Source organism: Sesamum indicum, linkage group LG5 (genome assembly GCF_000512975.1).
Source record: "Sesamum indicum cultivar Zhongzhi No. 13 linkage group LG5, S_indicum_v1.0, whole genome shotgun sequence".
Classification (NCBI taxonomy): domain Eukaryota; kingdom Viridiplantae; phylum Streptophyta; class Magnoliopsida; order Lamiales; family Pedaliaceae; genus Sesamum; species Sesamum indicum.
Window position 1 is genome coordinate 49,868 of NC_026149.1, and position 14,866 is coordinate 64,733.

At 32.3% G+C, this 14,866-nt stretch overlaps 1 protein-coding gene across 1 annotated transcript; it reads left to right on the forward strand.

The window, feature by feature from the left end:
* LOC105161480 lies at positions 11,487-14,076 on the forward strand. Its single transcript, XM_020693881.1, has 7 exons — positions 11,487-11,890; positions 12,834-12,891; positions 12,984-13,040; positions 13,154-13,399; positions 13,580-13,644; positions 13,780-13,836; positions 13,935-14,076. Exons 1-7 carry the CDS (start codon positions 11,487-11,489, stop codon positions 14,074-14,076), a joined length of 1,029 nt encoding a protein of 342 aa, XP_020549540.1.

A 14,866-nucleotide genomic window follows, 5' to 3' on the forward strand; every position in this document is an offset into this window, starting at 1 on the left:
CCACTCAACTTCCTTAAAACAAAATCAAGATCCAACCCTTTTTCCTTTTCTGTATGCAACTGAATTTTTTGGTTGACACCTATCCTAATCCTGAATTTCTCTTTTTCATTTCTGCAGCACGACACTCGTGAGTTCAAAGAACTAATGAGGACGAAAATGATGGAGAATCCAAACTACTAATAATATGTGGTAAGTAAAATAATTTAGAATTACACAAAATCTTTCCTTTTGCAAATAAATTGCATTGATTGAGACCTAAATATTACAGTAGTATGTGTTACAAATTTTTTTCTTAGAAATCGTGTACGTTACAACTCATTGCTCTCGAATAAGTTTATCATTAGGCTGAAATTACCCATGCCTGGGCCCATACTTTTAACCCATACTCAAATTAAACCAATAGGGTTTGGATGAAGAAATTACCGGCCCCTTGTTTTCCATTTTATTAGTACCCAACTCATACCCAAATTTTTCTGCAATTTCACATACCACTCTCTTGAAAACTCTCATTGACTGAGATCTCTCAATACTCTTCGTCGGTCTGCTCTCCATCCCCCCACCACCCCCATCAGTGCAAGCGTCTCCCATCTTCCGCAGCCTGCCTAAACCATTCTACCGCCTTGCAACTGAAAAGGAATCGAGGATGGCAAAGGCAATCTTAGCCATGTCATCAATAATGTTTCAAGATTGCAACCCGCAACTCCTAGACCAAAGCTCAACAAACTCGGTGATGTGTGTTCCCTTTTTCGATGGAATCTTTGGTCTTTCCTTTTTCCTTGTAGGTTGGTATCTCTCTCCCCCAATCTTTGTGTTCCCTTTTTTGTGACAATCTTGTGTGTGTGCTTTTACATGTGCTAGTGTATGTATTTGTGCTTGTGTGTGGGTGTAAATTTTAGCTTTCTTGTCTTTCGACTGTGTTCTCATTTCTCTCAATAACAATTTACAATAAAATTTGATTTCTCTCAACAACAGCAACAATACACTAATCATTTTGATTTCTCTCAATAAAGGCTTTATTTTAATTTGATTTACTATAAAATAAAAAAAATAATAGTTGAATTTCTCTCGATAAAAGTTTGGCTTTATTTTATTTTGGTTTATTACATAACAAAAAAAAAATATTGGGTATCAGTCAAAAAACATGAATTATTATGGAACTTTTGTTTGAGATTCATCTTCTCTTTTATAAATTAATCAATTTATCACAAAGAAGATACAGAAATTTGAAATCTTGTGCTAGATATATAAATTAGATTTCACACAATTCTTCTCGCTCTGTGTTTTTCTCTCTTCCCCCCAAACAAAATCTGGATTGAACCTTTTTTTCTTTTCTGCAAGCAACTGAATTGTCTAGTTGACACCGATCTATAACCTGAAGTTCTCTCTTTCATTTTTGCAGCACAACAGAACTAATGAGGACGAAAATGATGGAGAATCCAAACTGCTAATAATATGTGGTAAGTAAAATAATTTAGGCTTTTACAAATAGAAATCATTCTTTTTGCAAATAAATTACATTAATTGTGACCTAATTATTACAGTAGTACATGTTATAATTTTTTTTTTAAATTCGTGAGTGATACAACTCATCGCTTTTGAATAAGCCTGTCAATGGGCTAAACTTAATTACTCTTGCCCAAACCCATACTTTTAACTTATACTCGTTAAATTAAATTCATTGGGTTTGGATCCAATAAATTTGTTTCCCATTTTATCAGCACCCAAGTCGTGCCCAAATTTTTTCACAATTCCACATACCATCTCTAGATAACTCTTACTGACGAGATCGCTCAGTACTCTCCGTCAGTCTACTCATTCTGCTATCCATCCTGGCCGCCGCCCACATCATTGCAACCGTTGCCCACCCTCCACATCTAGCCCAAACCCTACTCCTTGCGACTGAAAAGGAATATGGGATAGCAAGGCCAATCTTAGCCATATCATCGGTAATGTCTCAAGATTGTCCATTGATTTAAAGAAAATCTTATTATAACTAATATTGCCAATTTTTCCGACTTATTGACTAAATATCGTAAGCGTTAAAATAATGGAATAAAAAAGACAAAGAAAGTAAATTGTGGGACATAAATTTCAATGTTTTATGTTCTTATCCATACCACATATATACTTTCAAGGAATAATATACGACAAGCCAAAAATATATATGATAATTAGTTTATAATTTTCAAAATTCACATCATGAAACTACTTTCAATAGTCTTATTAATAGGTGGGAAGTTAAATAATATTGAATTTTATTATCAAATAATTTAGAGAATCCACCATCTTGATTGTCGTGTTTCGCAAAGAAATTATTTAAATATTTATATATTTTTCTACCAGTTTTACCTAATTTTGAACTATGGTTTGTAGTTTGTCGTGACACTAACAATACATGGTATGTATAATAATTTAATCTTACAAAAATTTTGCTTTCTAATATCGTGTTGCGGATTTATTATAAATGACATTAATTTTGACCTAATTATTACTCTGTTATGCGTTAAAACTTTTTTTCTTTTGAAATCTGTGCGCATTAAACTCTTGATACCAAACTGTTTATTTATTTATTTAATGTGGAATTCAAAAAATATGAATTATTATGGAACTTTTGTTTGAGATCATCTTGTTTTCCATAAATCAGTCAATCTATCACAAAGAAGATACATAAATTTTGAAATTTTGTGCTAGATTTATAAATTATTTCTTTGAACTTCTTTTGTGACACATAAATTTCGAAATCTTGTGCTAGATATATAAATTATTTCTTTTAACTTTTGTGGAATTTTTGTTTGAAGTTCATTTTATTTTTCAAAAACCTCATTCAGTCAAGTCCCCAATTCGAGAATTAACTTATCACATATTCAATCTAGCGTCATTTCTATCCATACTGCACATAAATCCTCAATTTAAAAACTCTTTACCCATCATATTTACTACGCTCTTATCATACTATACATATATACTTTCAAACAATAATACATGGTAAACCAAAAGTAAGTATGAGAATTGTTTGAAAATTTACAAAATCAATGTCATAGAACTACATCTGCCATTACTATGAATAGGTTGAAAGTTAAATAGTACGTACTAAATTGTGCAAGAAAAATGACGAGAATAGTCCACCTTTCAAATTGTCATATTACGTAAAATTATTGTTAAAAATTTATATTTTTCTTCTGACAGTCATACCTAATTTGACCTTATAGTTTGCCGTAATGTTAAAATGCGTGATAAGTATAATAATTTAAATCTATATAATGTATTAATTTTGACTTAATTATCAATGTCTTATAAGTTACAACTCATCTAGTTGCCTAAACTATTTATATACTTATTTAATTTGAAAAATTAAACCAAAAAAAAAACTCATAATTAATTATGCAATTTTTGTTTTAAATTCATCTTCTTTACCATAAATTAACCATTGCCAAAAAGGAGATACACAATTTTTGAGTGGGCCATAATCACAAAATCTTGTAATTAATTAGTCCAAACTACAAATCCCTTTAAATATTTTAGAGGGAACACATGCAAATGTTCTATTAAGTAATTAATCATTGATTTAACAGAGAAAGAGAGCACGTGATTTGCACGTACTTTGTTAAATATTTAACAAATTTTTCTGTTATGACTGAAATTACTAATTTTTGTGACTTATAGACTAAATATAGTTAGTGCTAAAATAATGAAACTAAAACCACAAAAAAAGAAAGTTGTGAGACCTACATTGCATCTTTTTTCCCCTTATCCATACCATATATATAATTTCAAGCAATAACACATGGCAAGGCAAAAATATATAATAATTAGTTGGAAATATACAAAATGCATGTCATAAAACTACTTTCTGCCAGTACTGTCAATAGGTGGAAAGTCAAAAAATACTGAGTACTGCTGTTGAATAATTTAGAGAATCCACCTGATTATCGTATTGTGTAAAGAAATTATTTAAATATATGTATATATATACATATATTCTATAGTCTTATCTAATTTGACTTTATGGTCTGTAGTTATCGTAACGCTAATAATATATGGTAAATATAATAATTTAGTATTACAAAAATCTTACTTTCTGATGTCGTGTTGATGATATTTATAAGAAATTGCATTAATTTTGACCTTATTATTACAGTGGTAAACATTACAACTTTTATTTTCTTGTGAAATCCGTGTGCGTTACAACTCACCACAATTGTTTAATATATTTATTTAATGTGGAATTCAAATTATCAAACTTCTTTTTTTAAATTCATCTTCTTTTTCATAAATTTTGAAATCTTGTGCTGGATATATAAATTATTTCTTTTAATTTTTTTGAAAGGAAAATAACGCATGTGTGTAAATAGAATATTTTCACGGATTAAAAATTTTGGGGATCATGAGAAAAGATGATGTCAATTAGTAATGACGCGCATTGTAAAACATAGTAAATGAGAGAATCCAATGTCGTACAAGCGCTGGTCTATATAATGCGGATACAGTATGCAAGCTCACACTAGCAAATGAAATATTTTGTCCTCATAAATTATCTTCTCTTTTCTCACACATAAGGTTTCACATAGTTCTTCTCACTCCGTTTTCTCTTTTTCTCTCCCTCTCCTTTTTTCCAAAATAAAATCTAGATCGAACCCTTTTTTCTTTTCTACATGCAACTAAATTCTCTGGTTGCCACCAATTCATAAGCTGAATTTCTTTATTTCATTTCTGCAGCACAACACCCGTGAGTTCAAAGAACTAAAGGAGGACGAAAATGATGGAAAATCCAAACTGCTAACAATATATGGTAAGTAAAATAATTTTGAATTACAAAAAATCTTGCTTTTTGCTTATAAAATGCATTAATTGTGACCTAATTAATTATTAGCATGTGTTATAATTTGTTTTAAAATCCGTGTATGTTACAACTCATTGCTCTCGAACAGTAGGCTAAAATTACACATGTCTGGGCCAATATTTTTAACTCATACTCATTAAATTAAACTGAATGGATTTTGATGAATAAAATACCCAATATTTTCCATTTTATCAATACTCAACTCATACTCAAATTTTTCCACAATTCCACATACCACTCTCGTGTGTTAAACAATAGCAACAATGCCCTAATCAGTTTGATTTATCTCAATAAAATTTAGGCTTCATTTTAATTTGATTTATTATAAAACAAAGATAATACTTTGATTTCTCTCAATAAAAGTTTGGCTTTATTTCAATTTGGTTTATTGTACAACAAAAATAGAAAAATATTTGATATGGTCGGACCTGCTTGGAAAAGTCGGATATGTTACAGTACTTTTGAAATTATAGACCCATTGAGTCTTGAGTTGGGTGGGTATAGGGTCTAGGCATCGAAAATATATTTGGATTTTATCCATTGATAGATCTAGAATTGGGGGATTCGAACTATTTATATACTTATTTAATGTGAAAAAAAAATAAAAACATGAATTCTTTTGGAACTTTTATTTGAAGTTCATCTTTTCAAAAATTATATTTTTTTCTGACAGACATACTTAATTTGACCTTATAGTTTGTCCTGATGATAAAATACGTGCTAAGTATTACATTTTAATCTATAAATTGCATTAATGTTTTTCCTAATTATCACAGTCTTATGCGTTACAACTCATCTAATTACCTGAACTATTTATATAACTATTTAACTTGAAAAATTAAATAAAAAAAATATTAATAATTATGAAATTTTTGTTTTAAATTCATCTTCACTCCCATAAATTAACCGTTGGCAAGAAAGAGATACACAATTTTTGAGTGGGCCATAGTACAAAAACTTGTATTAATTATTCCAAAATACAAACTTTCCTTAAATAGTTAATGGATGGAGCATGTGCAAATCAAGTGCTCTATTAAATAATTGACAATTGATTTAATAGATAGAGCACATGATTTGCATGTGCATTGTTAAATATTTAATAAATTTTTTTATTATAACTAAAATTGCTAATTTGTATGACTTCTGGACTAAATATGGTGAGTGTTAAAATAATAAAATAAAAAACACAAAAATAGTAAGTTGTGAGACACAAATTTCAATGTTTTCTGTTCTTATCCGTACAGGTATACATACTTTCAAGAAATTATATACGACAAGCCAAAAATATATATAATAATTAGTTGAAAATTTTCAAAATTCACATCATGAAACTATTTTCCAAAAGCCTTAACAATAGATGAAAAGTTAAATAATATTGAATTTTGTTGTCGAACAATTTAGAGAATCCACATTCCTGATTGTCATTTTGCGCAAATAAATTTTTAAATATTGACATATTTTTCTGTCAATCTTACCTAATTTGAATTATGGTCTGTAGTTTGTCGTGACGCTAATTATACATGGTAAGTATATAATTAATATCACAAAAATCTTGATTTCTAATGTCATGTTGCAGATTTGTTATAAATTATATTAAATTTTGACCTAATTATTACTTACGTGTTATAATTTTTTTTCCTTTGCAATCCGTGCGAATTAAATTCATGACACACAGACTATTTATATATATATTTATTTAATTTGGAATTCAAAAAACATGAATGATTATGAAACTTTTGTTTGAGATTCATCTTTTCTTTCATAAATTAATCAATTTATCACAAAGAAGATGCATAAATTTGAAATCTTGTGCTAGATCTATAAATTATTTCTTTTAACTTCCTTTGACATGGAAAATAACAGTTGTATAGAATCTTTTGAGGGCTTAAAATTTTGGGCACTCATGAGAAAAGATGATGTCAATTAGTATATATTCAACACCATTTGAGTAAAAATAGTAAGACATAGTACAAGAGAGTATCCAGGGTCGTATAGGCGCCTGCCTATATAATGCAGTAGAATACAGTATCCAAATTCACTCTGGCAAAGAAATTATTTTCTCCGTGCAAATTTTCTTCTTGTCTCTTGCTCTCAAGGTTTCACTTCTCACTCTCTGTTTTCCTCTCCTCCCTCCCTCAAATAAAATCCAGATCGAACCACTTTTTTGTTTTCTGCATGCAACTGAATTCGGTGGTTGACGTGGATCCCTAACCTGAATTTCTCTCTTTCATTTTCTGCTCAGTGAGTTCGAAGAACTAATGAGGACGGAAAAGGCGATGAATCCAGACGGCCTTGAAATCAACCCTGCGGGTAGTGCCGAACCCGAGTTGCGAGCCAATGAGGCGGGCCCGTGCGAATTGAACAGTGCAGATAGGGTGCATGACAATCTGCACAGAGTTAGAGCGAGTGAGGCGAATGGCTTTGTCGTTTATACGAGGAACAAGAGGTTCAAGAGAAGAAGAAGCGAGGGTGTAAGTATAACTGAACCTCCGGAGGCTGTGAGATCGAACGATGAAGTTGCAGTTCATGGTGATAATGTGGGTGGTGGAGAGGGCGAGATGATGGAACTTGAAATGAAGGAGGATGGAATGGCAAAAATCGATGGGCCTCCGGAGTTTACGCGATCGGGAGGACTAAAGAGTGAAAAATTGGAGGCGTCGAATGGTGGGACAAAGGGGAAGATGGAGATGGAGATGTCCAAGGAAATCCTTGTTCCAGGGCGCCCAACAACTGCTGACGAGCTTTTACAGACGGGATTGCTGGAAGGATACTCAGTTTTCTACGACGGTGGCGATAGGGTAACGGTGAACAATCACCATGGGCATTAATTATAACATATTTTTCCTTTTATATAATTGCTGCGGTTGTTGATTTTATCATTACTGTTGGCTTGAATGTGCATGAACTGTGCAGTGCTTGATAATACTAATATGTGCATGTTTTTTCTCTGTGAAACAACCTGAATTCAATCAAATCCAAATTGAAAATTCGGTCTATATTGAAATTGGATAAAAAAAAAATGGTTTGGTATTTATTTTTTATTGATTTGTGGAATAGCACCGAATACTAAAATATTAGTTTTTTATATATATTTTTACATCTAATCATGTACATACTTATATAAATAAGAATTATAACTACAATTTTTAATATTTAATTTTTGACCATTTATTATCTTTTTCTGGAAAAACTCAATTCATAAAAATATCAAACTGAAATATCGAAAAAGATTTAATAATTATGAAAAGTGAATCGAATTAGTAAATCAAACAAAAATTGGTTCGGTAAACCATCCAAAAAATTCAGTTTGGCTCGTTAACAAATTACCGAAAAATCTATTTTTTTTATATAAAAAAATATAACTTTTAGCATATATAATATATAATGTGTATTTATTTTTAGTGTACTTATATATATATTTATGTTTATATATATTAGTTTTTTAAAGTAAATCTGATTTATGTATATATTTATAGTTAAATACACTTTACCCCGGCCCCTTCAACTATATCAAATATAATATTTATCCTCCCTTAAACTAATAAGTATAATATTCACCTCTTGGACTAAATTTTTGGACAATAATACCTTTATACTATATACACATATGATGCACAAATTAAGATTGTTGAATATTTTGCACTTTATATTAAATTTCAAATATTTCTTAATTAGAACAAATATATCTCAAATATTTACTTTAGAACAAATACCAAATTTTTAAAAAAAACCTTGTACTGAATACTAGATTAAAATTTTAATTTTGATTTTCGATACAAATCGAAATTTCGATTTTGATTGGATGTGTCTGAATTCTGCACACCCTAAATGAATACTCCTAATTGTGATTTTTTTGTCCAATAAAGTGGGGAAACGGCTCAAAAGTATTTAAAGGGATAATATTTTAATGTTATTTATATTTGTACCTGTTGTGTTTTCACTTGCTTTTAAAATACACAAACTATTTCACATGCATGTATAACTACAACTTTATTATTGGGCTCATAGCATTTTCCATATGACAATCTAACAATATTTTCATACTAATTTTATATACTAATTACAAGAAACTTTATCTTTTGTTTATATAATATTCAATTAATAATAACAAATAACTCCAATAATATTTGTTAAATTAATCCTTAGTATATAAGGAGTGCATGTTACATGTGTACTTAACGTTTCACTTTAAAAGTATTGATTAAATAAAATTAATTTTAAATAACCTTTTCCTTTGGCAAATTAAATAAAAATTGATTAAGTAATTATAGTTAGATCTAATGATAATTTTATCTGCACGTAGTATATGATAGAACTATGAAGTCATGCATTCATATGTGTACGAAATTTTTGTTTAACAGTATTGACTGGATGTTTCTTCCTTGAAGGGATTCGAACTACGTGGAACTATACATGATTCTGGTATTCTGTGCGCTTGCCGTTTATGCAAGGGAGCTACAGTAAGTAGCCGATATTGTAGAATTTCTTGTTTAGTTGACTCATAAAACTATTTAATCATTTTCAATTTCATGTTCGTATTATTGATCCAATCAATGGTGTCTCTAATTTATGTAGGTAGTTTCACCTTGGCAATTTGAGATCCATGCGTGCAACACGTATAGATGTGCAACACGGCATATCCGCTTCGAGAACGGGAAAAGCCTGCTTGATGTGGTCAAAGAAGTCAGGGTTTGTTCCGATATGACATTAGAAGAAGCCGTGCAAAGCTACGCAGGCCCTGCACCGGTGAAGGAGTCAGTCATCTGTCAGAAGTGCAACGGTGAGCAGCTTGGTTTATTACAATTGAATTTCTTGAATGCTTGCTGCATTTGAAAAGACAGCTTTTGTTCTTTGGTTTCTAGGGTCATTTCTTGCACCATTTGTTGCCAAGGTGAAAGTGCTTTGTGGTTCTTGCAAGATTGCCGTGAACTCAGAAGTTGGCGCAGTACGTGCGAAATCTAGGTATAAATCTGCACAAGTAATTTATGTGACAAATTTTTCTTGTCTTGCACTCTTGTTTGTTGGATAGTGATTTGCTTGTGATCAGCTTTTAACCTTTTATGAAGTGCATTGAACATCTTATATAACTAAAAACTTACTAGTTGCACGATAGAAACGTGTACGTGCAAACATCTTCAAATGGTTATATGATACTGATATATAAACAGTCTTTTTAGACTCTGAAAGGTCGAACTTCTTATAAGCTTGTGTTATGTTGCCTTTATTGTTCAAAATAAAGTGTGCATCTTTCTCCCTCTTTTACTCACTAATATTCTGTTTCCTCCTTTCAGGCATTCAGAGTTGAAGTCTAATGCAAAATCTCTGGGAACATCCTCATCGAGGCTTTCGACAAGAAAGAAAGTTCAACAGAATATAACAAGGAAGTAGGTTATGCGCATTTTTCTCGGTTTTCTGCAGTTGGATATTTTGGCCTTTATATGCTATAAAACAAGTGAATATCTTATCATTATAATAATCCTTCCTCCTTTTCTGATATGTTTTTGTTTGATAGGTCAAGGCAATCGCGGCGATCTTCTGCACCAAAGTTGCACGGAAATGCTTTAGCAAGGTACTCAAAATCCTTTTCACGCGTAAATTCAAATGATAGTTCCTCCTTGCATGGCTCAATGAAGAACAAGACAACGAGGAAGACGTTGAAGAAGTAGGTGCAAATGTGTATCATTGATTTTTCTTTTAACTTTTATATCATGGTGTTATAGGTTGTCAAAGAGGTCTTCATCCTTCAAGAGGGGAACTCCATCCGGCTCTGTGCAGTCAAAAAGTTCATTAAAGATCACTAGAAAGTTGGTTTCTTACTCCAATTTTCTCTCAATTCTAAAGTATTATGTGCGTGCTATTTATTGTTCTACTTTGCCTAACGGTCTCCTGCATTTTTCTGCACAGAGATCAGAGCATGCACAAGCTGGTCTTTGACGATGGTGGATTACCAGATGGAACTAAACTCGCTTATTATGCTCATGGCGAGGTAGTCCAGATAAATACCGTAATTTGTACTTTGTTTTGCTATTTCAGCCTTGTAAACTTCCTCCTGGCTGTCTGTAGAAATTTTGTGCAGGCGTTAAAATCGGATCAGGAATATTTTGCCAGTGCTGCGATCTTTTGGTAAGAGTTTCAATTATTCATTCAAAATATTTAATCATTGTTGCTGGTTTCTTGATTTTTTCTTTTTTCCCCTACACCGTGCAGGTTAGTCCATCTGTGTTTGAAGCTCATGCTGGTTGGGCCTCCCGCCGTAAACCGTCAGTTGCTTTTTCTTTGTTTTAATTTGAACATTAATGAACGTTATTTTTTGTTTCAATCTGAAGATTATGCTTTTGTGTTCTTCTAACAGCTATATGTATATCTATACATCTAATGGGGTGTCCCTCCATGAATTCACCGTCTCTGTGCTAAAAGGGGGCAAGCGTTCCATCAAAGAAAGTGATGGCCGGTGCATCGTCTGTGCAGGTGGTGGGGAGCTTGTGCTTTGTGATGCATGCCCGAGGGCCTTCCACAAAGGTAGTTTTTACATTTATAAGTAAGCTAAATCTAGATGTGCACATACTGTGCTGCCGACTCATCTTCCAATATAATTGAACCACTATGATAGCGCACTCGGCAAATTTGGGCTATATATGTTATCACAATGGATTTAGCGAAGAATAGGAAAGCGGAAATGAAAAGGCAACGAGAACTAAAATACATTTGGCATAGCAAGCATGATGGCATGCTCACATATTCTGGAATTTTCTCCAATAATGCTTTGTGCATATATGTACCAATTCTTGCACTTACTTGTACGACGTTTTTACTTGAATGTCCATCTTGCCGTGCAGAATGTGCATCTGTGTCTAGTGTTCGTTGTGATAAATGGTATTGCACATATTGTGAGAAGATGTTCCGGAGGGAAAGATATGCTGAGCGGAATGTCAATGCTGTTGCAGCTGGTAGAGCCCCGGGTGGTGATCCAATAGCACAGCTAACAGGTGGCTCCACTAGCATGGTCAAGGACCTCGAAGAAGCTGAAGTAATAGCGTGCATAATCTGCAGGTAGTCCTCATATATGGAAATGTAGAAAGTAACATTCTATAAGGGTGATCAAATTTCTTTTTTTTTTTTTTTTTAAATCGTATGAATCAAAACGAATTGAATTGTTTTTACTCAGAACTAAAACAAAAATTGTCAAAAATCAACCTGTAGTGTTAAATATATAATTACAATTTTAAATTATACATATAAATAATTTGATAACATTAATTAATTGTTTGGAATAATTTCATATTCAAATAATAGAAGCCCAAAGTTCATACATTATCAAATGTCAACATTGCAAAATCTATTTTTGTAAAACTTATATATGGGCTCTATAAAAAGATACGTGTTGAAATTTTAAGATGACAAATCAAGTTCATTAGAATTCTTCCCTTTCTCCTCTTTCTCTTCTCTTTTTTGCTGTCCCCTATGCTCTATTTTCACCTCATTGGACATATAAGATTAATTTGAAAGGAATATTCATTATGTTTGAATTTGTATTAATATTAAGTATATCTTTTGTGTTTTTTATTTTTTAGTTAATAGAGATTTTTATTCCTACTACATAATTATTTAGTGTATCAGAATATTGTTAGTTGTAACTTGGTATTTAAGATGTTTTTAAAAATGTTTTAGTTGTATGATATCTTGAACTATTGAGTATTTAACTTTAATTGTTCTGAAACTTGTTAAATTTTTGTTACTTAAAGACTTTAGTTATATTTATTCTAGAATTATTGTGTATTTAACTTAAATTATTCGCGATAATCTATTATTTTTTGCCAAATCGCACGAAACACACATTTGATTTTGGTTTCGAAATTGACCATTTGAAGAATTATTTTATAAAACTGTTCATGACAATTTAATTGAAAAGAATAATTTTAAGAAAATCGAACCCGCACATTGATGCATTCTTGTTATTGACATTTTGTTAATCCATTGACTTATTTTTTTGCAGATGCCATGATTTTAGTACATCGGGTTTTGGTCCTCGTACCGTCATAGTGTGTGATCAGGTATTGTTCTTCCTTTTCATCTTTGCTGTTCCTATATAACTAAGTTCCATGAATATAGATTACAATACTTCATTCGATTTCATACCTTCCAGTGCGAAAAGGAGCATCATGTGGGCTGTTTGAAAGAATGCGGGATGGATGATCTAAAGGTGCACACATCCAGCACAAGAATTAGCTACTTCAATATAGCATGGATAAATTTTCTTTTTAATCCTTTTTTTTTTCGTCTATCGTCTCAAAACTGTATGCACCGTTGTTGTAGGAGCTTCCTGAAGGAAAATGGTTCTGTTCCGAGGACTGCAAGTGGATCCACTCAGTACTGCAGAATTTGTTGAATGCCGGAGCAGAGGAGCTCCCAGATTCTTCTTTGAATATTCTAAAGAAGAAGCTAGTGGGAAATAATAGGGTTGCTGATGCTGGTATTGACGTGAGATGGAGGCTTTTGAGAGGAAAGGACAGTTCAAAGGAAGACAGAGCACTGCTGTCACAAGTGGTAGCTATATTTCATGTAAGAATGCTTCTGTCATTTCATCCTAATGTCCTTGGTTACTTGAATTTATTGCTAAGTATAAAGATTTGCAATGATCAACAATGTGGTACTGTAAACTGCACGAACTATGCACACACACATGCACGTGCTATAAGAGAAGCCGGTATGATTGCAATTGTTCGTCGACTTGTGTTCCAGGAATGTTTTGATCCAATTATTGATTCAGAAACTGGGTGTGACTTGATTCCGCCTATGGTTTATGGGTACGTGCAACTTCTTCTACCTTTTAATAGGCATAGGGTCATTTTCTTGCCTTTGTCTGGCCGATCATGTCTTGTCCCCATAATCTTCCCTGTCTCACTCCTCATATCCCTTTCCCTTCCTTTTATCTCTGACAGGAGCAATATAAGGGGCCAAGACTTTGGCGGATTGTATTGTGCAATTTTAACGGTGAAGTAAGAACCATTTCACCTTATGTCTATTCGGAACGGCTAATCATCGCAGTACATTGGTAATTCCATGTTCTCATTTATGAGTTTTGGCAATCTTGCAGCTCAATTGTTGTGTCAGCCGGGATCATTCGGATTTTTGGACAAGATATGGCTGAACTCCCGTTAGCTGCAACGCGCACTGGATACCAGGGCAAGGTAAGTTCTAATTTATGCTATAAATGTTACAACTCAGTGCCTACATAAATGAGAAAGGTTGTGATCAGTGGACTAAGTATCTTGCAGGGATACTTCCAAATACTTTACGACTGCATTGTGAAATTGCTGGCGTTTTTCCATGTCAAAATGCTTGTGCTCCCAGCAGCCGACAATGCAAAGCCAATGTGGACAAACAAGTTTGGATTTAAAGAGATACCAGAAGTGCAGGTAAGCAAGCAGCCAACTGCCACAGCCCCCCTCCCCCTTGCCTTCCCTCAGGAAAACTACAAACAAACAACTCTAATTCCCCTGTTACTCATAATTGATCTTCTCTATTTTTCAGCTTGAGGACTACAAACAGACTTGTTGGCAAATGATAACTTTTGACAGAACGTCATTGCTGCAGAAGCCAGTCCCAAACTGTCGCATTATAAATCAAGAGCAAGCAGTCTCTGATGTTCCCTTGCAGTGATTAGTCAAGAATCAATTTCCTTCTGCAGGCGCTAATGGCTTGGTGTAGTTTACTTTGAAATTTTTAGTACATTAATTCATCAATACTAATTGTTTATTTTTTTTAAAGCTTATTTTAAATTCTTTTTGGATTTGCTATTATTTAAATTTATTATTGCAAGTTTGTTAGTAAAATATTACTTAAGTTTGAAAATTAGTCTTAACTATTTTTTTTCTAGTAACAAGTTTTTTTATGATTGAATTAATTATTTATATTTTACAAAGACAACCATAAATTTAATTGTTTAAAAGAACTCCATAATTTCATATAAAATAATAATAATAACAATAATTATAAGACAGATACATTTGGGCTTGGTCTAGGCTT